General features: G+C 42.1%; 1 protein-coding gene across 4 annotated transcripts; it reads right to left on the bottom strand.

Moving 5' to 3' along the window:
- Window positions 1-1,191: 1,191 nt before the first annotated feature.
- SMARCB1 (SWI/SNF related BAF chromatin remodeling complex subunit B1) lies at window positions 1,192-24,784 on the bottom strand. Of its 4 annotated transcripts, XM_088143699.1 has the most exons (11): window positions 24,629-24,784; window positions 24,348-24,459; window positions 24,231-24,260; window positions 11,566-11,695; window positions 11,205-11,342; window positions 6,443-6,570; window positions 5,644-5,810; window positions 3,023-3,213; window positions 2,718-2,753; window positions 2,486-2,617; window positions 1,192-1,457 (listed from the first exon to the last, which is right to left on the bottom strand). In XM_088143699.1, the coding sequence occupies exons 1-11, from the start codon at window positions 24,719-24,721 to the stop codon at window positions 1,418-1,420; spliced, it is 1,197 nt and encodes a 398-aa protein (XP_087999825.1). In that variant the 5' UTR covers window positions 24,722-24,784; the 3' UTR covers window positions 1,192-1,417. The 4 variants fall into 4 exon arrangements, 3 of the variants coding, with proteins under 3 accessions (XP_087999825.1, XP_087999826.1, XP_087999828.1); XM_088143700.1 differs by lacking the exon at window positions 2,718-2,753; XR_015796661.1 differs by having other exon boundaries at window positions 1,441-1,457; window positions 2,486-2,919.
- Between the last annotated feature and the right edge of the window lie 1,006 nt (window positions 24,785-25,790).

Genomic DNA, 25,790 nt, shown 5'->3' with positions numbered 1-25,790 from the left:
CAACAGCAAAACACATTTTCAGGCAGATAATAACTAGACCACTGAAACTGACATTCAATGACTGAAGATGTTGGAGTAAAACTCCTCTCAACTTGCATACACTCTTTCCCACTTCTTGTCTGCTGTAAGAGCTGCTTAAGGAATTGGTGCAGGACCTAAAGGCTCTACTATGACTTCTGTTTTTTTGCTAATGTTTATTCATTGCACATAAACCCAACCTGAGATTTCAAGAGGCATACATGAGAATTGTCCCTAACTGTATTCCCTGAACTACCACTCATATGAACTCTATCCCTCGGCAAAAAGCCTGGGTAGCATTATTGGGGGGGGGGGGGGAGGACAGAGGGAGTCTCTCTCATTTATACAAAATCAAGAATAAGTGAGATTCCACTGTGCTCATTTTTTATGAGAGAGAGAGGGGGGTAAAGATTCCCTCAAGTCAGACTTGACTCCTACTACAGACACAGATATGTAGTTTTTGTGACAGCAGTATGGAAGTGGCTTGTTCCTGCCTTCAAACCAAATGTTTTTTGAACGTACATATTTTAGCCTCGGGTCCTGGGGCTTCCTAGTGCACTCTCACCTGATCCCTTTTAACCTTTGAGGGAGCTCACAACTACTCAGCTTCTATATTACATGGGCAAAAAGCATAACCTTTATAATTTCCAGCAAAGTATTTCAATATCTGCTATGTCAAGCTGGAAATTTTTAGTAGAATATAATCTGGAGCAGTCTATGGCAATTGCAGAACTGGGCTAAATTCCAAACCAGATCAACCAGCTGTTGCTTAAAAGAGACTCATGTTCAACTAAAACAGAAACATCACCAAGCTCACTTTGTTAACTTAAGCCCTTCGGAGTGACTTTCATATGGGGAGGCAGCAGCGCAAGACACATACCTCTGAAACAAGCCATCAACTGGGTTCCTAGATCATAGTGAGGAATGGGTTGCTTAACCACAGTTTACTAAAGAAATAGCCTGGGATCATACAACAAACTACACCAAAACCAAACGTACCACATTATGGCTTAGAATAATGTGTAAACCCAGCCAGTGACTTCCTCCCTTCCCCAAATAGCGCAGTGAAAAAGAGATCCCAACTGCTATGCACATGGATAGAGAAAAGAGAAAAAGTAATTAGTATACTTTTGAGGGCAAAGAAAAGGAAGCTGGAAGTACATACCAAGTATCTTGATGGAAATCAAAAGATTTATTTATTCATTTATTTAAAAAGTTGCTTGGGCAGGGGGAAAGAAGGGTTGGACAGCTGCCACAATGTGTCTTTACTGGACCCCCAGAAGGGACCCCTGGCTTCCCAAGCCAGTCCAGGGATTGCCGCAGGCCCCAAGGGCCCACAGTAGGAGGTCAGTCCCCACTTCGGGGAGACGGTCTGATGGCGGAAGGTCCTCTCCACAGGTTACCAGGCTGGAGCTGTGTTGGCTAAACGCCTCATGCGCCTGCAGGGAAGGCAACAAACAGTCATCATCAGGAGTGCAGATTCTTGGCACAGTTTCAGCTTAAACTGGGAAACAGGCCGGAACAAGCTCCTGCGTATGGAGAGTTGACCATCGTTCCAGTTTCAGTGCATGAAATTCAGCACAATCCACCTAAAGAACATTCTTAAGGAAACCTCCCTGCAAACCGCAGTGGCAGAATTGGCTGCTCTGACTAGTTCTGATGGTCAGAAGAAGGGTTAAGACAGCTGAAGTTTCAGATGGTTCATCGACCTCCAAACATTCATTATATGAAAATAATTTAAGAAATACTACTTTAACTAATAGTTCTACAAATCACCACCACCACCACCACTGCAATAATGGATAGCCCCATCAGCCCTTAGGGGTTGATACTGACCACTTTGGGGAACCCTGAGTTAAGGGGACACAAGAAACATTGTGGCTATGCAATACACTGTGGAGAAAGTCCACTGGGACCAAACTGCTGTCTAAGGACGGAGGCCAGGTCTAACTTCCAATGACAAGTCAAACAATCAGCAGTGGAAAAAGCACTTTCCTGTTGTAAACAGCCTTGAATGGGAAGGTGTGTGTACAATACTCAAAAACCTGCATCTGATGCACATATGCTGCACATCTGCAGCCCCTGTAAAAGTTTTAATAGGTATGATTCTTTTTTTATCAGTATGCTTCGTTTATCATACTAATAAAAGAAATGAACATGGCCCTAAATTTCAATCCCTCTGGACAGTTGGCTTCAGAACTGATGCTAATGAGATGTGCCATAAAGGCACCAAAAGGGTGCAAGAGGCAAGAGCTGCATGGATTGTTCAAAATACATGTCTCTGAAGCCTGGAGTTCTGCTTCAGGAAAGTCTGCTTGCATAGAAAAACTTGGGAGCAAGGAAAATGGCTCCTCACTCTCCTAGTGAGCAATTTTGAAATCTGTGAAACAAATGGGAACTTGGAAAATTTTTCATTTGTATTTGACAGCGTGCAGGGGGGAAAATCTAGGAGGACAGGCAGCAGTACCTTGTGTTTCGGTCTTGGTCTCGGATCTTCTTCTCCATCTCTGCATCAGTGAGGGTTTCAAGTAGAGGGCACCACTGGTCAGCATCCCCAGTGTTACGAATGGCGATCTCAACTGTTGGCAGGGGGTTCTCACTAACAGGCCAGGGTGACATGAGAGAGAATAATCAGAGCTAACAAAATCCTGAGCTCCAAACCTTGGAGTACAGGGTCACATCCTTTTATTCTCACTCACATCCTATATGGACTGCCACATCCAGCAGAATTGGATCTGAAGTTAAGCAGACAAGTTGGCTTCAGATTGTGGAAGACACTTGGACTCCCAGGTGCAAGGAAGCAGAGGTGCTGCATTACAGCATCTTGCAGTCAGAACAGCTGAACTCCACGTGGTAGGAGTGGGAAAGCTGTGGCTCTCAGAACTTCTATTCCCAACAGTCCTGAGCAGCACAGCCAAAGGAAATATTCAGCAATACCTGGTGGTCCACAAATTGGCCATCCCTCAAATCCCCTCATTTGGGGACAGGATCAAAGCATAAATACCTGAATGCATATGTCTTCTGATGCCAGCTCAGCTGCCCCCGGATGCTGTAAGCGATAGTGGTGACGAACTCACCACCCAGTCCAAGCTCTGAGCACAGCTTCAGGGCAAACTTCTCAGGGGAATTCTCCTTCTCAGACATATCCCACTCAAATTGGTCCACCAAGGAGATGTTCCCCACATGAATGTTGAGCTAGAAGCACAAAACACAGGTGAGTTCTTCATTTTTTATATGCCAAGCAACTTAAATCTAACCATCCATCTCCTACAGAATACTGAAGACCAAAGAAATCAATTTAGAATGCTATAGCCTGAACCCCAACACAAATTCCACAGGTGCTGATATACCTGCTGGGACTTCCTTTGGAGATCACCAAATTCCATGCCCTACCTGTTTCAGGACATATCAGGGATGGGAAGTAAAGAAGGTCTCCAGCAATGAAACAGAACAGTGCAAAGATATCCAGATGTGTAATGCAAGGTACTGACTCTTGTTCTATGTCCCATCAGAACCCTCTTTCTGTATCTTACTTATTCCTATAAAATGCACATTCCACCCTTCTAATGTATCCCCATCTTTCAGGATAGCTTACAATTACAATCAAAAGAAAACTCAATCTAAAGTCTTTTAGCCATTTAGTCATTTATAATTAGTCTGTCAGAACCCTTGCAATCAATCACTTGTACTGCTAGTTTGCTTCCTTCTTTCTGCCATTACAGAGAGAGGGAGAAGTGGGGGAAGGGGGGGAAGAATGAAGGGGGGGAAGAATGGGAATGTGAATCATTAGGCACAGATGAGCTGTTATCTCGCTCCCGGGAATGCCCAAGGCCATACCAATGTGAGAACTTGAGGTCATCTTCGACATGTGCAAGAGAGATTCCAAGACTGAAGGGGGGGGGGTGAAATGGGGGTGAGGTAAAACTAAGTTTTGGCATGCACAGGACTCAGTTCCAGCAATGCTCTAGAGCTGTACACTACTTTTCAATAAATGAACTTTTCTTTGAACCTGCATTCACTTTCTTGGAGGTTTCTTGTGTCCTTTAAAGGCTGCAAGTGTCCTTACCTATTAAAGAACTGCCCTTGTTATTCCCTTATACAAAAGGAAAGGGTAACAGCAGTGAATGCAACACCTACAGGGGGATTAGGTTGTTAGGTGTGCCTGAGAAGGTGCCTGGCAGAATTCTGGGTGAAGGGTGATAATGAGCCAAACTTGGGAAGTGCACTGCAGCTTTAGGCAGGTAGGCAGAGTTGATTTTTGCTCTTCAGTAAGTCACTGAGAAATGTACGAACATGAGAAAGAAAGGTTTATTGCACATCTGTTGACTTATATAAAGTGTATCATAAAGTGAATAGGCTTGAATTTTGAAACATTTTATGTGAATATGGAGCAAAAGGCTGGTTCCTAAATGCAGTAAGAGATGTAGACAATGAAAACAAAGCAAAGATGAAAATAAATGGAATTTATTTTAGTTTAGCGAATGACTCAAGATTTAGCAGAGAGTTTAGACAAGGTGTGTGATGTCCCCTTGGTCATATTTATGGACAAATGGATAAGGAATGCTTGTGGTGATGTTATAGGTCTATTTTTGGGAAAGTGAATTTTTTTTTTTACAGATGATGCTGTGTTGTTGGCTAAGAACTCAAAAGAGTACGATTCAACAAGTATAGGCCTGAAAATTAATGTACTGAAGACCAAGTAATTGATGTATTAAAGACTATGGTATAATGGAAGACACTTGGAAATGGACAATTTATACATAAACAGGAAGAGTTAGGGCAAATAGATGTTTCCCTATACCTCCAAAGAAAGATGGGAAAATCAATGGAAGAAGTTAGTAGATGTGACAATGTTAGTAGCACTGTAGTGGAGTAGTATGTGGTTTGTAGCATGCTGGAAGATGGGAAAGTGGCTGTTTATAAAAGTGTGCTTCTGCCCACTTTGTTATATATAAGTGAGGGCTGGGTGTGTCAGGAGAAGCATAAAAATAGGGAACAGGCTTCTTAAGAGTGTGGTACTCTTCAAAGCAAAACAGAATAACAGAGTAGGTAAGATCTAACAAGTGATGATGAATGAATGCGAATGCAGAAAGAAATATGCTGAGATCAATGGAAGAAGTTAGTAGACGTGACAATGTTAGTAGCACTTAGTAGAGTAGTATGTTAGTAGTAGGGTAGTTAGTAGAGTAGTATGTGGTCTGTAGCATGCTGAAAGATGGGAAAGTGGTGGTTTCATCATACAGAGAAAACAAATGAGGAGTGGAACACAAAACAAGTATACAACAAATGACTAAATAGTTGAGAGAAATGGGAAGACAGAGACAGTTGCATTTGTACAAAGCTGATGAGACCCTCAAAAAGAGAGAAGTGAGAAGAATTGGTGTATGAATATGGTGGAAGCAAGAATGATTTTCAAAGACAGAAAATTATAGAGAGATGTAACAAATGGTGTGGATGCAGAATAAATCTGTTGGATTTCCTTTCCTCTTATCTCCTGACTGTCCTTTCCTTTGCTTTTTCTGTGCTCAGCATCACATTGTTTATCCCAAAGGAAGGGATAAACAATGTGATGCACACTAAAGAGAGCCTTGCAGGACCTTCTCAACTCCATTCCCCTTTCCTTGCCTTAATGATGACACGTTGATCCGACTGGTCCTCCAGGATGCTGTCTGTAGGGTAAGACTCAATTTGCTGTCGTATTGCGGATGCAATAGCAGGAACAAAAGTGAGGGGATTCAAATCCAAGTCATCACAGAGAATCTCTGAAAACATTTCTGGAGTCATCAGTTTTTCTGATGGAGACAAAAAGTCCATGTTATTAGGTAAACTCTACAACAATACTTGCCTCTGAACTCCAGTATTCTAAAACACTTTTGTCAGGCTACAAGAAAAACTGTTTTAATCAGTTCTAGAATGGCTTAAAATACAGTATACACAATATATTGGCAAACATACTTTCAAAACACGGTTCTATGAAATTGCCTTTTGTTTTTGACGCTAACAAAAATCAAATTTTATATTAATATACAGGAGTCTAAAAAGATGTTATCTAGGTGTGGTGAGTTCAAGCACATGCTGCATAGTTGCCTTATTGGGGGCCCTAACATGAATCTCTTCTCAAGTGCACAGAATTGGATGTGGCCACTTTACAGTAATGGCTTGATTCCAAAGTCTTTCCAGAGGGTATCCATTTGTGCACTGTTGAAAAGAAAAACTTTTCTAGCATAATGATTTGCCTTGAAAACACCAAAAACCCTTACAAAACTGCCGTGTTTTCTATTCAGTCAAAAAAACTCAAGTGTGTGCACCTATTTTAAATTAATAGGTAAAATGTATCTTTGGGGAAAGGCCGTATTTGCTCATAAAGGTTTCCAATGTTTAGGATCAGGGTGGTTAGATTGTTTGCATCCCCTTCTTTACAAACCATTCATATTCCAGGTAAAAGCATCTCTCAGTTTCTGCCCATCGATTTCCATGTCCAGTCGGATTGGGACCAGCACCTCTGGCTGTGAGGCGTTTTCATGGATCACTGCTGGGTCATGGTCATCAAAGCTGGAAAAAAGTGGCAGGACATCGCCACTGAATTAGGCAAGGAAGATACCAGGGCAGGGGACGGGGAAATAGGAGGAACCCAGATTCAAAGGGACCAGGAATCAGGAGGGGCAGATTATTTTAATGACTCCTGAGAAGTTTCTAACCTGGCAGTAGAAGGAAGCTGGTTGCCTGATGTAACCTTAATGCACACTCATCATTTCTAAGGGAGAGGTTACTTCTTTGGAATACCCTTTAAATTAATTTTCTTAGGACCTATTTAGGACCACAACCACTATATATTTGTGAAACCACTGGAGGTAAAACAGTAGTAGTTCAGTTAATCATGTATGATTAAGAATATTTTTCACTAGATATATTAGAACCCTCACCAAATAGGCTGTTAAACTCTATGAATAAACTTGTCCACTCTGGTAAATTTTTCTTCAATAATTGGCCAACCACTTGTGCTTTCAATGCTGTTGACTGGATTAAAATGTGACATTCTAAACAGTTAGAAAGGGTTATCACAAAAGAATTATTTCTTCTGTTACGATGCCATGAGGAGCTTGCTAAAAATGTCCACTCTTTTTTTTTATTTGACTTCAGAACCATTGGCCAAGGGAAGAATATTTTGAGTATGAAAATAGCCTGACCATAAATTATTGTTATATACTGACAACATTCTGTGCCTTACTGACAAGTATCGGGGTTTTTTTAACCAACATTTATGGATGGGGTATGACCCGTCAGTAATAACAGGTTATTCTATTAATTAGAATGACTAACATACTTCCTGTTGGTTCTAAAGTTGCTGTGGATGTGTGGGCCTAACATTTTGCTTCATCCCATTTAAATATATTGAAGTACTTATCCTTAGGAAGATTTCTTTGTTGGTAGCATTAATAATTCCAATTCTCTCTCTCTCTCTCTCTCTCTCTCTCATAACAATATCAATATGATGATTTAAAATCCCTGAAAGTTTATAAAGATAGAATGCATGTGATTCCAAGATTTATATATATTTTTAGAGGTATTTCTGTGTTAGTACTTGCTAAATACTTCAAACTGACTGTGAAAAAAAACCTTAGGGATGGTCAAACCCCTTAGCCTTTATCTAAATTAGAACTTTCATATGAGGAAGGGGATTCAAGTTTCCCTATTTCAAGACTTACCATTTTGATCTCTATGGTTAGGTGAATTTAAGCAATTTATTTACAAAATGAATATGGGCACAGTTAGAAAGTTTGGAGCCCTAAAAAATTTGGCTTCCTACCAAAGTTATATCAGTTGTTTTTCCTGCATTAAAAGCTGCAAGACATACAGAGACAGTGTTGGAAAGGAATTAACTCAGCCCTGATTCTCAGGAGAAACTGATATTATGAGATTATCATAATCTGAAAATTGCTAGTAAATCTGGATTAAAAATTTTGGAGTTCATGGGTAAAAATGGCATCAATACTTCAGATAAATTCATTGTTAATGGTCTTCTAAAACAGATGATGTTTTACAAAAGAATTTCAATTGCTTAACATTGATCAATGGGATTTGGTTCTCTTTTGATTTTACAATTTGGGCTGACAAATTGGCAGCACCCAAAACTTCTAAGTTTTTAATATTACTGGAAAATTTTAATTACTGGAAAATTTTAATTTTAGATGCATTAAGTATTTTATGTATATTTATGGTTTTAATGTTTTTGTAAGTCGCCCAGAGTCCCCCATTGGGGGGAGATGGGCGAGGGAGAAATTTGATAAAATAAAATAAATAAAAATATTTTGAAGGTTCCCAAATCCAGTTAAATTTGTACATAGAGTGATGCTTAAAAGTTTGTGAACCCTTTTGAATTTTCAATGTTTCTGCATAAATATGACCTAAAACACAATCTGCTCTCCATACAAGTTCTAAAACCAGATAAAGAGAACCCAATTAAACAAATGAGTTAAAAACATTATACTTGTTCATTTATTTATTCAAGAAAATGATCCAAAGCTACATATTTGTGTGAGACAAAGGTAGGTGAACCTTTGCTTTCAGTAACTGTCGTGGCCTCCTTGGGCAGCAATAACTGCAGCTAAAAGTTTCTGATAACTGTTGATCAGTCCTGCACATCCTGTGGAGGAATTTTAGCCCATTCCTCCTTACAGAACAGCTTCAGCTCAGGGCTGTTGGTGAGCTTCCTTGCATGAACTGCCCACTACAGGTCCTCCCACAATATTTCTGTAGGATTAAGGTTGGGACTGACTTGGCCATTCCAAAACATTAACTTTCTTCTGCTTTAACCATTCTTTAGTCATATGATTTGTGTGTTTTGGGTCCTTGTCTTACTGCCTGACCCACTTTCTCTTCAGCATTAGTTCATAGACAGATACCCTGACATTTTTCTGTAAAATCTGCTGGTATAGAGATTTTGGTACAGAATTCATAGTTCCATCAATGATCTGTTCCATCAATGATTCACAGTTTCATCAATGATCATGGCCCAAACCATGATATTGCCACCACCACGTTTCACAGATGGGGTAAAGTTCTTATGCTGGAATGCAGTGTTTGCCTTTTGCCCAACGAAACACTTCATTCAAGCCAAAAAGTTCTATTTTGGCCTCATCCATCCACAGAACATTCTCCCAATTGCCTTCTGGCTATCCATGTGGTCTTTCACAAACTGCAGATGGGCAGCAGTGTTCTTTTTGGAGAGCAGTCGCTGTCTCCTTGCAACCCTGCCATGCACACCACTGTTCTTCAGTGTTCTCCTGATGGTAGTCTCATGAATACTGACATTCGCCAATGCAAGAGAGACCTTTAGTTCCTTAGACATTACCCTGGGGTTCCTGGAGACCTTCCAGAGTATTACATCCTTGTTCTTGGTGTGATCTTGGTTGGTCAACCACTCCTGGGCAGGGTAACAATGATGCTGAATTGCCTCCATTTGTACATGATCTGCCTGACAGCAGACTGTTGGAGTCCAAACTCTTTGGAAATAGTTTTGTAACCTTTTCCAGCCTGGTGAGCGTAACAACTTTTTTTGAAGGTCCTCAGAAATCTCTTTTGTTCAAGCCATGACACACTTCCACATCCCTGAATTGTGAAGATCAGACTTTCTGTTCTTTAAATAAGGCAGGACCTCCCACACTCACACCTGATTATCACCCATTGACTGAAATACCTGACTCTAATTTCCCCTTCAAATGAACTGATAATCCTAGAGGTTCACATTCTTTTGCCACACACAAATATGTAGCTTTGGATCATTTTCCCCAATAAATGAACAAGTATGTTTTTGCCTCATTTGTTTAACTGGGTTCTCTTTATCTAGTTTTAGGAAGTGTGGAGTAGAGATCACATCATAGGTCATAATTACGCATAAATATTGAAAATTCAAAAGGGTTCATAAACTTTTAAGCACCACTGTATAACTAAAGAAATAATAAGATAGATATGGGAAACATGTACATAACTAGAGAACAAAGAATTAGAATATCGCATTTTAAAAAGCCAATGAGCTGGAGTGTTTTAAAATGTTAGATTTATTTATTCAATTTATATGGTTGCCCCATGTGCAGAATAGAACTCTGGGCAGCTAACATCAGATTAAGACTAACAATTAAAAAAAACTTCCAAAAGCAACAGTTATAAAAACAGTGCATCTGAGGGAAATGAATCCTAAAGGAGGGCTCATCTAGCACCCTGGCCCAATAACCAACAGAAAAACCAAGTTTTCAGCACCTTATGAAAGGCTAACAGGAGTGGGCCATCCTAAACTTGGGTGGTATGCTGTTCCACAGGGCAAGCAGATCTCCTGGGTCCCATCAGATGACATTGCTTAATAGAATGGACCTGGAGCATGTCTGTTTTGTTAGATCTTGTGGGACAGGCAGAAATATTGGAGATGGACGATCCCACAAATAACCCAGCCCAACTCCATGCAGGGATTCATAGCTAATAACCAGCACCTTAAATTGCACCCAAAGTCTACTGAGAGCCAGTGCACTTTGTGAAGAAGTGGTGTTGCAGGGCTATATTGTAGTGTGTTGCTGCATTCTGGACCAGCTATAAGTTCCAAGTGGTCTTCAAGGACAGCCCCATGTAAAGTGTATTGCAATAGTCCAAATGAGAGGTGACCAAGGCATATGGGACCATGAGCAGAGCTTCTCAGTCTATGAACGGGTGCAACTGGAGAACCAAGTAGATTTGCACAAAGGCCCTCTTGATCACACTGCCACCTGCTCTTCAGTCTTTTCTGCAGATTATGTAGCCTTAATTCTTTCAGAACCTTTGCAAGCAGTACCAATAATTCAGGAAATCTTACTATCTTTTAAGAAGACATTTTAACATTTATACAAAATCCGAGTTATTGTGTGTTAATATGGGTTTGAAAGCTAGAGAGAGATAATTGGTGTATTTCAAAAAGCTTAGTCTCCAGCTAATGCAAAAAATTTGGACTCCAATTAAATTTGGAGCCACTACTACCAGACAGTGAGAAAATGAGAGTTATCTGGTATAGTTTGTGTACCAATGCCTCTTTTTCTGCATAACTACACTTCTTTTGCATTCCTGGGATGCTGAAATGGGCACTCAGGCCTCCACAGTCCACATATTTTATAGGACTCCACATCTAATAACTCTCAATTTGCCCCAGACAATGCTACACTCACCAGAGCGGAAAAGTTCTCTTCTTGTCTCGGCCCATGCGGTTTCTGTTAATGGTTGTTGAGCATGGTACAGCATCAAGATGGTGGGAACTATTTGGAAGGGTTGGAACCCACTGGCTGTTCCTTTTTGCCTTCTGTTCCCTTGAAGAGGAAAAAGTGCAAATTCTTTAAAATATTGTATCCTTCTTTCCTGTGTGAAAGAATTTAAATACAACCTTTATTATCTGCAATAAATATTATCTGGCATATTGCTGCAAATATGCAACGAAGCAGGATTCGCTAGGAAGATAGTTACACTAAAGAATCAAGAATATGCATTTGACTTTTCCTTTCCCAGTAAGAGGGAAATAAACTGTCTGGTTACCTAAGGTAGGTGGGAGGTTCAGTGCTGATAGAGACTGCTTTGTACTTCTCATCATTTCCATCCAGGATTTCTTCTACTTCGGAAGCTTTTAAGAGAGTCACACTTGTGGCTAGGGTGGTATATCCATGATCTGGAACAGGAAAGGATGGGGGGTGAGAGAGACACAGAAACTGAATTGTACTGGATTGTGGAACCTCAGCAGCACACTGCTCCCCTCAGACAATTAAAAGATCAAAAATAAATACTGGCACCCATTTCATTTTTATTTCATAGGGCTTGGACTATCCAGAAAGGCAATATTACCAAAGAGTAGGCACCCCTTCCCTCTTCTCAAGTTCTAACCAACACTCTTCACAAAAGAGAGCCAGGAACACTCTCCACTGATGCTCAGTTCATGCAAGCCACTGTTTGAGCAGGAGAGAGAGTTATTAGACAATTTGATAGACTGTCCATTTCTATGGAACCTATAACAAAAACATTAACAATTCCATTAAACCAGGAGCAATTAACTGGCAGCCCACAAACTATCTGCACCCAAATGCTCTGCAGAACAGCCAAGTCTTATGTTAAGTAATTTTCCAAAAGATAGGAGGTTGAAGGCATTATATACCTTAGAAGACAAGGTGAGCTTCCACAACATGGGGGCAGCTGCAGATGGTCCAGGATGTAGCAGTGTGAGTAGTCATTGGTGCAACTATGCCCATGTAACACCTCTACTTTGTGTGCTGTACTGGCTCCCAGGTACAATTATCAGCACAAAGGTGCTGATTATCACTTATAAAGCCCTACACAGTGTAAGGTTAGGGTTAGAGTTGTCTCTCCTGGTTTCAGCCTGTCCCATACACTCCAACAGAACGGGCATGCTCCAGGTCCCTTCCCTAAAACAATGTCATCTGATGGGACCTAGGAAGATTCAATTTGCCCTGACTCTGTTAGCCATCAGGAATACTTTGAAGACCTGGATGATCCCTTGGATATTGGGACTAGGATGTTATAGAAGCTTCTCCCATGAGCTGGAATATATGTCGGTGGTATCCTGCCTCTGTATTGGGTTATGCGTGTCCTACTATTATATTGCCTCCGAATCCTACAACTGTCTATGTGTATGGGGAGCAAAGGAGAAAATAAGGTAAAAGAGCTGAAGAATACAGATTGAAGCATCAACTGGTACCTTTGGGAAACATCTATCTGTCACAATTGCATGTCTGATACTAATAAACAAGTATTTCCTTGAAAAAGGAACTAACACATCAAAATAAAGGTACAAAGCCAGAACAAAATGTGAAAGCCTATTGTGAGAATCAGCAGAGATACTATAACCCGTGTATGGTAAAAAGATGGAAGCAACAGCATTGGAAAGGCTGAGATATTTCCAGACTTCCGGTGAATAATGGCTGCACGCTAGGCTGTCCTTTTCAAGTGGAGAGCCGTCTTAGCAGACTTTTTTATGCTCAGGCCGGCTCCTGGAGCCTGAAGAATTCTCTGGATCCAAGGAGAATCCTAGAAATTGTCCCATACAACCTCCAGACAGCCTTTCACAGCCAGAAGACCTCAAAATGGAGACTTTCAGGATTGACTGGTGAGTGATCAGTTGGGAGGTGGGGTTACCAGCAAGTTCCAAGCTGTGAAGAAGCCCCCCCCAAAAAAGACACTTGTGCTGACCACCTCATTTCCAAAATCAACTTTTTTGGTTTTTTGTTTTTAACTTCTATAGGGCTGAACAGAGCCTTTCTTTAGTTACAGTGCATTTTTTCCTTTTGGCTACTATAGGTGCTTTGTGGAAAGATTTACATTTTTTTTTAATTAGGATAAATAGTTTTGTATATTCAGCAAAAAAGGCAAAGGCTTGGGCTTTTTATTAATTTTTAAGAGAAATTAAGAGAAAATTAAGAAAAAAAATTAATAAAAAGCCCAAGAGAAAAGGAATTCTTTTAATTTTTTTTTTCTGGCGAATCTGAGCTTGGTTTCTTGATATTGGAATGTGGATATGGGAACTACGTGAACTCTGCTTTGTTTTCTTGCTTAATTGGCTCTGATTGGAGAAGAATTTTAAACAAGATAAAGAGACTCTCCCTTTCACTATTTACTTTGGAGAGAACGTAATTTGTATTTCTGACACTAGAGAGTGCTATTGACCATGGCAATCAAGAGAGCAAACTGCAGGGATGAGTGTTTCAAGATTATGTTTCAAAACTGTAGAAAAAATAATTCAGTCACTGGAGGATAAATTTGATAATTTGAACAAGAAGCTTGATGCTAAATTAAATGAGCCTGCTATTGATGTGAGGCAAGTTGAACACAAGTTGGATATTTTGGAGAATAATATGGATAATAAAGATGTGGAAGAAGAAAGAGAGATGAATATCTTACTGAATCTTAAAGAAAAAGAATCTTATTCTGGACTTACAGTTACTTTGGATCAGCTTAATGATGATATTGTTTTGGATTTACAAAAAGAATGTTTTAAATCACTGGGAGACAAAGAGAACTTATTGAAATGGTTCCAGAAAGACGACAAGGAGAAAATAATAAAGATTCAACTTGTGGGGCACTGTTTGCTAGGTTTAAAGGATGAACTCTCTAAAAGTAAACAGAACTTGGATCAGTCTAATGGTAACACTATTTTGGATCTACAAAAAGAAGATCTTAAACTACTAAAAGATAAAGAAAATGTATTGAAGTTGCTCCTGAAAGAAGACAAGGAGAAAATAATAAAGACTCAATATGTGAAGTACTATCTGTTAGGACTAAAGAATGAGCCTCTTAAAAGTAAACAGAAAGTGTATAAATTAAATCTGTTGGATTATGGTTAAAACATAGGCTGTGGTTTCTGATAGATTAATAGTAATTTTTTGGGACCAGAACTGTATGACGAAGTTATTAAGATTATTGTTGCTTAACAGTAGTAAAAATGAATATAGGTTGTGACTCCTGATAGTTATTAGAGGGGTTTCTTGTTGATTAGGACTGAATGGGGAAGTTACTAGGACTACACAAGGGAATGTTGGGAAATATGAGTAATATGAAAGTGCTTTCTATTATCTTTGGGAAGGGATGATGGTATATGATAATACTAGTGAGATTTTTATATGCACATAGATGACAAAAACAAACAGATATTTAGGATTAGACATTAATGGTAGTGGCGGAGATGGTGGCAAAATGCATTGAAATTTAAAAGGCGGGGTTAGCCTTGCTTCTGTTTGGAAATTGCTTGTTTTTTTCTTTTTTTGTTTGGGATTGTAAAATGCCATGTTGACTTGGGGTTTTGATAATTATTAGATTTTAGGGTTAGAGAAGTATTTTGCATTAGTTATATCTTTAGAGTAAAAGATGAACAGTATGTATTCTATATTTGTATCTGCAACAAAGAAAGTTGCAAGTCACCTATTCCTTCTTTCTCTTTTCTTTTTCTTTTCTGCACTTTCAACTTTTTTTCCTCTTTGCCTTTTCTATTTTCTTATATTTTATTCTTTATTGAAAATTAACAAAGTTTCTTTAAAAAAATTAAAAGGCTGAGATATTTCCACAAAGAGCTCTTCGGATTCCCCCAGAGTGGGCCACATATGAAGAGCACTCCCTCTTTCTTCTTTTCTTCCTTTGGGGCATGCGTTCTGCACGCGTCTGTGTACACCTGCAGGATGTCGTCAGAACCTCCAGCAATCAATCTGTCAGCTCATTAGTTGCTTGCTTCATTTCTGCCATTTTTCACTGGGGGGAGGGAGGAACAAGGAAGGCGAAACCATTAACACAGATGGACTGTTATCCGGGGCCAGGAATGTCCAAGGTCATACCAACATGAGAACCAAGAACTGGTTGAGGAGGAGGGGGGTTAAGAAGTGAAGGTAAAAGTAGATTGGGTATGCGCAGGCTTTTCAGTCCCAGCAATGCTTTGAAGATACATGTATCTCTCAATAAATGAATTTCTTTTTGAACCTGACTCGGGTTTCAAGAGATTTTTCTTAACTGGGATTTGAACATGGCAGATCTGACAGATATGCTCCAATGGAGCGGCTAGAAAATGACTGCCCTGGTGTGAGAGACTAAGAGAAGTGGGGAACGATGATATGGATTTATCCTAGGCTTTATCCCACTTAAAGTGGGAAGAAAGCATTTCAGAGAGACACCACTTAATTCACTCGTTATAACTGTGACTATGAATTTATTCTTCCTTTTTTCAGGAATGTTTTTACCCAGATGAGCATTAAAGCTGCCTAGAGTCACTTGTACAGTGAGATGGGCAGCATACAATTTTGACTGATAAATAAAAAATGACCTTTCTGAAATCCATGTTGGTTTTACTTTGTTGGTTTTGCCAGCTATATGGGACTTCACATCCTGGCTTGTTTGGTGGGAATTTTGCTGTTCATGCTCTGACACAGCATATAAGATCCTATATATTTTATAACACATGGGTTGATGCTCAGGCAGTGCTACCAGACATGATAGCTTGAGCGGCTCTCTAGGTAAATGATAAAGAACCAGAGAGAGATATATACACTGGACCACTGGTGACAAGGTGCTTATAGATGGGGGAATGCTGGGGATCTTATCGTGATGGCTTGACAGAAGATGTGTGGAAGCACTGAAGGACCTGCATGAGTAGCTGACTAGAGCGCTGACCTCCAATTTAGGGTACTTAGTATTACTGGGTGGAGTTTGGGGTGTGTGTGGTATTTTAGGTTGTTGTTAACTGTTGACCTATGTCAGAGGACATAGTAGGCATACTGAAACCCTAACATTTGAAAGAGCTGTAGTTGAACTTCCCAAGAGGCCCACCCTGGATCCAGCTGTCTTCACTTTTGGAGGAAGACTGTTAAGAGTGACAAGAGATCAGCTACCGAGAGGAAAGAGATTTTATTTTATTCAATGTGATGCCACCTGACTCCAAACAACCCTGGATTATCTGGACCTTTTCCAGATAGGATTCAGATCTGAGCACTAGACAGAAATTGCATGCTAAGGGATGACCTTTATTGGACCTTTCAGTGGCCTTCAATTCTGTCTACCATGGTATCCTTCTGGGTGCTCTACAAGGGTTGGGGACTGGAGGGAATATTTTATAGTGCTTCTGCTCTCCTTTACTTGGTGGTGATGCAGAGGAGAGGCTGGCCTTGTGGTGACTCACTTGAGATATGCTGGAGGGATTGATTCTCTCTTCCTGCAGTTCAACATCTACATTAAGTCACTGGGAACTCATCTGATGATTCAAGGTACAGGTAGTCCTCACTCATCGACCACAACTGGGATCGGCAATTCCGTCATTAAGGACTGGGGTCGCTAAGTGGAAAATCATGTGACCGTGACAGGATGACACCATTCCCCATTTAGTTGTTAAGCGAAACAATATGTAACCACAATCTGTGATTTTACTTCCATATTCTCCAGTAACTCTGCCTGTTGCAAGCTGATTGGGGAGCATACAAATGGTGACTACATGACTGCAGGACACTGCGATGGTCATAAATGTGAGGATTGGTCGCAAGACTGTTTTTTTTTTACACTGTCGTAACTTTGAACAGTCCCTAAATGAGGCAGTCAGTATACAAGCACTACCTGATCATACAAGCATGCTGATCATAACCAACTGTACATTTCTACCTTTGGCTGTTTGCAATTCAGTGGAACCAACAGAAGAGAATATATGTAGCTCAGCGTTGAATTGTGGAGTCCTTGGGGTTCTCTGAGCTTGGTTGTTTTCTTGCAACATTGCAAGAAAACAACCAAGCTCAGAGAACCCCAAGGACTCCACAATACTGTGGAAGTCTTTAACCTGTGATGTGGAGATTGTAGAGGTTGAGTCAAAACAGTCTGACCCAAGCAGACTGAACTGCTGTTTGTTCATTAAGATCGACACAGGTCCTGGCCCCTGTGTTCTCTCTTAAAGGGGAGGCATTACTCTAACCCTCCTGGATTACAACTTGGTGGTCCTCTTGAACTCATGGCTACTGTTAGATGGGCAGGTAAATGATCAGCTCTGCCTGGAGCTGAAAGATCTTGCAACAGTAATAATAGTAACGTATACCCTCATCACTGCTTGCCTAAAATACTGTGCAAAAGACAGCCTGTGAAGATCACTAGGAAACTGCTACTGAATGTTGCAGCCTGATTATTGAGTGGAACTGGTACATTATCCCTGTACTGTGGATCCTGCGCTTACTTGCCAATAGCTTTCTGACAACAATCCAAAGTGTTGGTTTTGCCTAATAAAGTTGAACATGACCTGGTGCCTAGACCTGGACCATCTTCCCCAGCTGGAATCAACCCATCCAATATGTGCATCCCAGGTGGATGTTCTGTTTCCCACCTTCACAAAATACAGGGAGCTAAGGCTGCTTCTCTGTTAAGCCCCAGTTTCATAGAACAGCCTTCTGGAATCTAGGCTTGCCTCATCTGTTTTAAGTTTCCAAAAGTTACTCTCTTCCAAAAAGTGTTTGGTGGTGCATGTTGTTTAGTAATACCTGAGGAATCTCTTATATTGTTTACATGTTGTTGTTGTTGGTACTGTTATGAGGTTTGTTGTTATTATGTTGTGTATGCTCCATGGATATTTTAGTTGCATACAAATGCAATAAATAATGTCCTGCCCACAAGTTCAACGACAGAGTATGTTCTCAGAAAGCAGATAAACTCTTTACTGGCAAAGGCACTAATCACTGTACTGTAATTTCTTAGGAGCATTTCTAGCTTGCAGAATCACTGTCCTGGATGCAGGCAATAGTAGTAATCACTGTACATTTCCAAGGTTTAAGCAACTGCAACACACCAAGGTGACACAGCTGATAATTTCCTTTCATTTCTTCACACGTAGATCATCATTCACTGCTCTAGATAAGCCTCTGCTGTCGCAAATAGAGGATTTATCCCAAAATCCATGGAGGTCCACCTCATAATCAGCAGTATTGACCATGACACTTCTATGCCTGAGATGATAAACTGATGATGAACATATATTGCTTACAGATAAAATCTCTTAACTACTCTAGTTTCAAAAAACATGTTTTGTTAGACCGATGACAATGGCAGGATTACTTGGATTGTACCGGTGTATCTCAACAACCATAGCACTTACTTAAAAACAAGGTTTCCTCGGTTCTTGCCTTGAGAAATTTCTTCTTTACCTGAGACTCATGGACCTAGGAAGCTATAGACAGGTCAGTTTGACATCAGTACCTGGGAAAATCCTAGAAAATATAATCAAGCACTTGGATCTGCAAGCACTTGGAAAGTAACAAGATGATTACAAGAAGCTAGCCAGAGTTTGTTAAAAACAGATTGTGTCAGACAAATCTTATTGCTTTCTGTAACAAACTGATTAGATTAGTAGACTAAGGAAATGCTGTGGATGTAGTGTACTGTAGACTTCAGCAATGTGTTTGATAAAGTTAACCACAGTGTCCTTCTTAATAAATACAACTTAGGTAGGAAAAAACAGATGTACAGGTAGAAGATAGGCAGTACTTGGCAGAATAATACTTCTGAGACGGATCTGGTGTCCTGGTAAATCACAAATTAAGCGTGAGCCAGCAGTGTGCTGTAGCTACCAAAAGAGCTAATGCAATTTTGGGCTCCATCAACCAAACTATAGTGTTGAGGTCACAGAAAGTGATCATTCTATTCCATGGTGCACTGAGCATGTTGCACCTGGAATACCGTGTCCAGTTCTGGTCGCCATTATATAAGAGATGGAGAGAGTGCAGAGAAGAAAGACAATGATAGCGAGGGGCTTGGAGGTGAAATTCCATGAAGAACGATCAAAGGAAATAGGTATCCAACAGAAGAGAACCACAACACATGGACAGACGCAATCACAATTTTAACTGGGATACTATTAGCATCTTAGATCAAGTGAAATCCAAAAATACTAGGGAATTTCTGGGAGCTTGGCATTCAGACAAATTAACCATCAACAAACAATATAGAGTTAAGATTAGTCTGGATTACTGCAATGCACTCTAAGGGGGGGCTACCCTTGAAAAGCATTTGGAAGCTTCAGCTGTGCAGAACGTAGCTGCATGGTAGTAAATGGTGTCGGTTATTCAGCACATGTAACATCACTACTCTGTGAGCTGCACTGGTTGCCAAGTGTGCTTCTGGGTGCAATTCAAGGTGCTGGTTGTCATCTTTAAAGCCCTTCATGACCTGGAACTGGGTTACTTGAGGGACTGCCTTTTCCCAGTGGTTTCTACCCATCCAATCCAGTCCAGCAGGATGGGCATGCTCTGGGTCCCATTGGCATGCCTTTTCTGTTGTAGCACCCACCCTATGGAGCATTCTCCCTCCAAAGATTAGGATGGCCACGACCCTACTAGCCTTTCACAAGGCACTGAAGACCTGGTTCTGTGTCCAGCCCTGGGCCTCTGTGAGTGTGAAAGGTCCCATCTCCTGGTTGTGCTAACAACCAGCAATAGTGATATCTTCCTTGGCTGCTCTGTATTTTAATTTTTGTATTTCTGATGAGAATTTGTTTTTCATATGCTGAGATGGGCAGCCATACAAATTGGATGAATGAATGAATGAATGAATGAATAATCCACATTTATACATCGTTCAAAAGAGATAGCAAAAAAACTAGGAAGGAAACAAAAAGGCTAGAACATATCTCTTCTAGCAGCCAACATTGAGATAAGCAGGGATCAACACTAGACAATCAGGCAGAAAACAATAATCAAGGAGCCACCAAGGAGGAAGCCACACTCCCACCAAAACTGGCAGGGCAAGCTACTATATATAAAGAGGCAGCAAACCCCACACTCATTCACACTGATGTTACCTAGTTAGGCAATGAAACATCTGCAAGCAAACAACCGAGCTCAGAGAGCACCAAGAACTCCATGGAATAGGAATGTTCAGCTTAAAGAAGAGAAGGCTAATGGGAGACACGATAGCAGTCTTCCAGTACTTCAAGTTCTTGTCATGGGAAATAGGTTATGGATTTATTTTCTGTAATGGGCAAAACTGTAATAAGACAAAAACCAATGATTGGAAGCTTTATAGAAGGGGATCCAAACTCAAAATAAAGAGGAATTTCCTGACTGAGAGCAATTAAGCAGTGGACCAGTCTATTTCCTGGAATGATAGGAACTCCATCATTGGAGGCTTTTAAGCAAAGGTTGGGCGGCCAACTGCCTATGATAGTATGAGGATCCTGCTCTGGGCAGGGAGTTGGACTAGACCTCCAAAGTATCTTCCAACCCTATGATTTTATTAAATGAAATTACAACACCCATTGAACTAAAAATAGCTAGGTCAATTGGCTCACACTGTTTCCCAAATACACTAAAAGACAGTCCTAGCAGGAATGAAGCTCAAGCTCAGATACTTTGGTCACCTAATGTGAAGAGAGGACTCTTTGGAAAAGACCCTGATGCTGGGAAAGATTGAAGGCAAAAGGAGAAGAGGACAGCAGAGGATGAGATGGTTAGATAGCATCACTGAAGCAATGAGCATGAAACTGAGCAAACTCAGGGAGGCAGTGAAGGACAGGAAGGCCTGGCGCGATATGGTTCATGGGGTCATGAAGAATCGGACACGACTGAACGATTGAACAACAACAACAAAATCACCAACAACTCCTGGTTAATATTACTCAAACAGATCACTACTCTTCAGTGGTGACATTTCATTTTCAAAGGGACAGTAGACTCATATTTACTTATATACAATTACTAACAGCAAAGACTATATCATAGTAATACAACTGCGGAATCAAACCCTGCAGCATATCTATAGTAGCAACATTACTACAGAATCTAACAACATCTGGAGAAGACACTTAAAAGTATCAGGAGGAAGACTCTGGGATGGTATATGCCTTCAGCTCTGAGCAAACCTATGGTACATTTCTCCCTCCCTTGGGACGCAAATCTCTGTGCAGTATGATGAATCTCACAGAAAAAATTACAATATCCAAAACGCAGCTGGAATTTACTTCAATTTTCCAGGAGTGCAGTCTTGGTCATAATTGCTGAAATTCTTGAACGACAGAATGATACAATTACGATCTGAAACAGTTCCATTACGTGTTATCCATTGCTGTTGGATTAAATCAAGGTTTCTTATCAAATGGCAGGGTAATCATTTATGTCTTTCACTTCTCACCTCTCCTTTCATCATTCCTCCTTCCCGTCCCGTTTTTCCTCCTCTGATAGCTAAGCAATAGCTATGTGTGTTTATGTGTATTCTCAATACATACACATAAATACATATGCTTATACTCAATTTGCTTGAAGTACACTGCAACTCACTCAGACTTAGAAGATAATAAAATTATTATTTAATATGCAAGATTATTTTCAATAAACAACAAGTAGTAAACAATATTCAAGAATGAATGGCTTCTCAGCAGCTCTCTATCAAGGGTACAAAAACATAGCCCCTTCTACTAGCCTGACTTGTTCGTAACAAGTTGTACAATCTAATAACGTTAGTGTAGAATAAGATAACCTTGACAGAAATATGCAAGACTCATTACCTAGACAGAAGGAGCTGAAACCTTTTTAAGTCCAGAGCAAAGAGATAAAATTCAGAAGCAGCTCACGCAGAAACTTCCCCAATTAACTGGACTATAAGGAGGGGAAAAAGCTATGGCACAGTCAGACTTGCAAGACTCTGTTATTATAGCCAATCTCAAGAAATGTAGTTTCAGCCTTCCTGTGGAGTGGATTTCTTGGTCTGCTCTACCTAGTGGAGTTGACAGAATTTAAGACAATACTTGCCAAAGAGACCTTGGGATACTAACTGAGTGCAAACTAAGTATCAGCCAGCAGTATGATGTAGCTACCCTGGGAGATAGTGAAATCCTCAGCACTGGATGCTCAAGGAGACTGGACAGTCATCTAAGATGCTTCCACTCTGACTCCTGAAAAGAGCAGGAAGCTAGGCCTGATGGCTTAAATGACCCTTCCCATCCCTTTAATGGGGAACGGCATCCACTGCCTACTCGCTCATTTCCTAAAGTTGAAGGCTATGGCCAAGGGCCTCATGCGCCCATAGATTCCTCCTGCAGTTCACGGTATCCTGAGACATGAGCCCAATCCCATCTGCTTTGTGGTGCATTTGAGCCTTGGATGTGACCTCCTGTTTGTAGTGGAGTCTGTATGGCAGCTGTACCATATACTTTCCACTGACTATAGAAGAATCTCATTAACAATCTCGTTGATGATTCCTGTGTTTTACATTCCAATCCATTCCTTTCCTTGCTTAGGAAACAGCCCCCCATGCCTAAATTGCTGTCACAAGGAGAACACTGCAGCCTTGGGGACCTCCTGCTAAGAAAACTATCAAGATGCTCTCTAGTGTGGCCTCAGCCTCCTTGTATGCCCTTTGTGCACTGAGATAAATTCTGCTTGCCACATTATGAGCTACAGGAAAACTGTTGTCCACAGGAAATTCTGATATTTTTATGTGTAAGCTGCCAAGAGTCACTTGTATAGTGAGATGGCCAGTGTACAAATTTGATAAATAAATAAATACATAAATATCATAGAAAATGAAGATTTGGAACAATGGAAGTAAAATCTAATACAAAATCTTTTTCCATTTTTTTCCTATGGGGAAAATTCTCACTTCTGTAAAGAATAAAATACTTAAGCCACTTTTTAAGAATTTTAGGTAAAGCAACACACTATAAGAAAACAATAATCACATATAGACACTAAGAACCTGTGTATATTTCCAGCCATACATAGCAAAGAAAGATATTCTACAAACAGAAGAGGAACAAAAAGGATCAAAAAGGGTCAAAAGCAACTTCCCTACAATGAAAGATTCCAGTTGAAGTGTTTGGCTAATTTAAAAAGGTGGCATGCAGAGTGGTGGATACCATGAATGATGACTAATTAGGACAGCTTCATATTAGTTGTAGCACTAGGAGCAATAAGCTGAGAAACATGAATAGGAAAGAACTACTGTTTGTGGGTCCCAGAGGTGGCTACCGCGGAAACAAAATGAAGAATTAGGAGAGCTTTCTGGATGACCCAACACAATTTCTATATTCTTAATCTACAAACTTTACGTTCCCAGAGCTGCTCACTCCCCCTTCTCAAGCACCTGGGCAATGGGAAACAGACTGAGGTGGCACCCGTCTTGTGGGGAAATAGATCAGCTTTACTGGGGAGGAGGACTGGGCTAGTATCACTTCACATTTGCTTCCAAGTTAGTCTTATTAAAGTGGTGCAACTTCTGAAGCTTTCATGGGGGTCAAATCACACTCAAGGCTGCTTTGTAAGCTAAAAATAACAGCAATCAGTGCCAGGTTCACGAAAGCCAGCTATGAGCCTCGGCTATTTATTGCCCATCCTTTGGTCGCTGGCATCCCGTGTACCGCCTACCATTCTCCCATGCCCATCTTACGGCCAACCTTTGGATGCATTTTTGTGGCCCCTTTAAAGCAGAGCATCCCAACGGAGGGGGCTTTTAAAGAGGAGGGTGGGATTCTTTTCTTTTCTGCTTGGCAGCTTCCCATGCGCTACAGCCCCCTAACCTCGCAGCCCCCGGAGGGCTGGGTGGGAGCACAGCGGCGGGGCTCCTGGCCCCCCAGCAGCTCCCTCCCCCGCGCCGATCCCTCCCCGAGAGCGCTCGAGGGCAAGAGGCTCTCCGGGGCGACGGAGCTCCGCGGAACGCTGCCCATCCCGCCTCCCGCCCCGCGGCCGCGGGAGACTCACATCTTCTCGGGCTGTGGCTCCGCTGAGACTCTGCAAGGAAGAAAGGAAAGAGAAGGCCGTCAAGCCGGGCCCCCCGCGCCGCCGCCGCGCCGCCGCCCCCCCCCCCGTGGGGCTCACCGTGGGACGAGGCGACGATCTTCTTGCGCTCCTCCACCGTAGCCAGGCGCCTCCAGAGCGACGGGTAGCGCTTGTAGAGGGAGCCGCGGAACATCCGCAGGTAGTTGCCCACCTGCAGGACACACAAGAGGCGCCGCCGAGGTGAGCCGCCGGCCGGGTGGGGCGGGGACGGGCGGGGGTGAGCGGGCTCGGCCGAGGCGGCGCCTGCGGTGGAGGAGGCGGCGGAACTCCCCGCCACAAGGCCGCGGAGCCCGGGGGGCTGGCCCGGTCCGCCCACCCACCTCGGAGCCGATCATGTAGAACTCGCCGTCCTCCTCCAGCTGGAACTTGACGGGCTTCTGCCCGAAGGTCTTGCTCAGCGCCATCATCATCATGGCTGGGCACGGCCGAGGCGACGGGCGGCGGCCGCGGCCTAGCGCAAGACGGCAACGCGCACGCGCGCGCCCCGCCCCTCGGGACCCGGATGAGGCGGCCCCGCCCCCCACGTCGGTCGCCTCGGAGACCGGGGCGGGCAGTCTCCGCTGGGACTCGGGAGAGCTGCAGAGCAGCCCTGCGAGGCGCTCTGCCGACCGGCTGCCGGCCAGCTGAGAGGATGCCTTCGAGGCGGACGAGTCTTCGCGGCTGTGGGGCCTCAGGGCCGCGGAGCTTCATCGGAAGCGTGTCTCGAGCGGCGTCTCTGCGGCGAGGGCGGAGCAGAGGGGCGGGCTGCTGACAAGCGGCCGTGCGAAGGAACGCGGCGGAGCGAGACCCGCGGGTGTGGGTGGCGGCCGGCGCAGAAGTGCTGCTGGGCGGAGGGTGGAAGCGAGGGCCGCCGCTGCGCGTGGGGCCTCAGCGGTTGCCCGGAGGAGGAGGACCACCGCCTTGCCTGGCCCCGGAGCCTTTCTGGGGGAAGCGAAGAGACGGCTCCAGGCGAACTCAAGGCCGGAAGAACTCCGCCTGTACCGAAAAAGCCCCTCCGGCCAGAAATCTATCAGGTGGAGCAGCTGCAAGACGGTTCTGAATCGTCAGAGTAGATCAATTGGTCTGAACGATTTTTACTAAGAAAATCTTAGTAAAATCTTAGCAAATCGCCTAAGAAAGACGATTAAATAAATAAAATAAATATAAATAAATAAATAAATAAAAAAGTCCTCCTCACTTTTAACCAGCCAGACTTAAAATGACCAGACTCCTATGGTCAGAGTCTTCAAGGATGAATGACTTTGAAAACTGCTCACTGGGAGAGTGGCAAATGGCCAGGACTGTAGATAAAAGTCATTCGGTTATACGCTCCAGCTGCAATAAACTTGACAGCTGTGCCAAGAGCCAACAGCTTAAACTCACAAAGCGTGAGGAACTGAAACCTATACTTACTGATTTGGGGGAAAAAAAAGATATCAAAATGACCATGTTGACACAGACCTTCCAAGTGCTCAAAGTCCTGTACCCATTTAATATACCTGC

This window comes from Python bivittatus, unplaced genomic scaffold, assembly GCF_059951505.1.
Source record: "Python bivittatus isolate LINGU-HERP-01145 unplaced genomic scaffold, Pbiv_v1 ctg000390_np1212, whole genome shotgun sequence".
NCBI classification, from domain to species: Eukaryota; Metazoa; Chordata; class Lepidosauria; order Squamata; family Pythonidae; genus Python; species Python bivittatus.
This window is presented reverse-complemented; position numbering and strand designations above follow the sequence as displayed.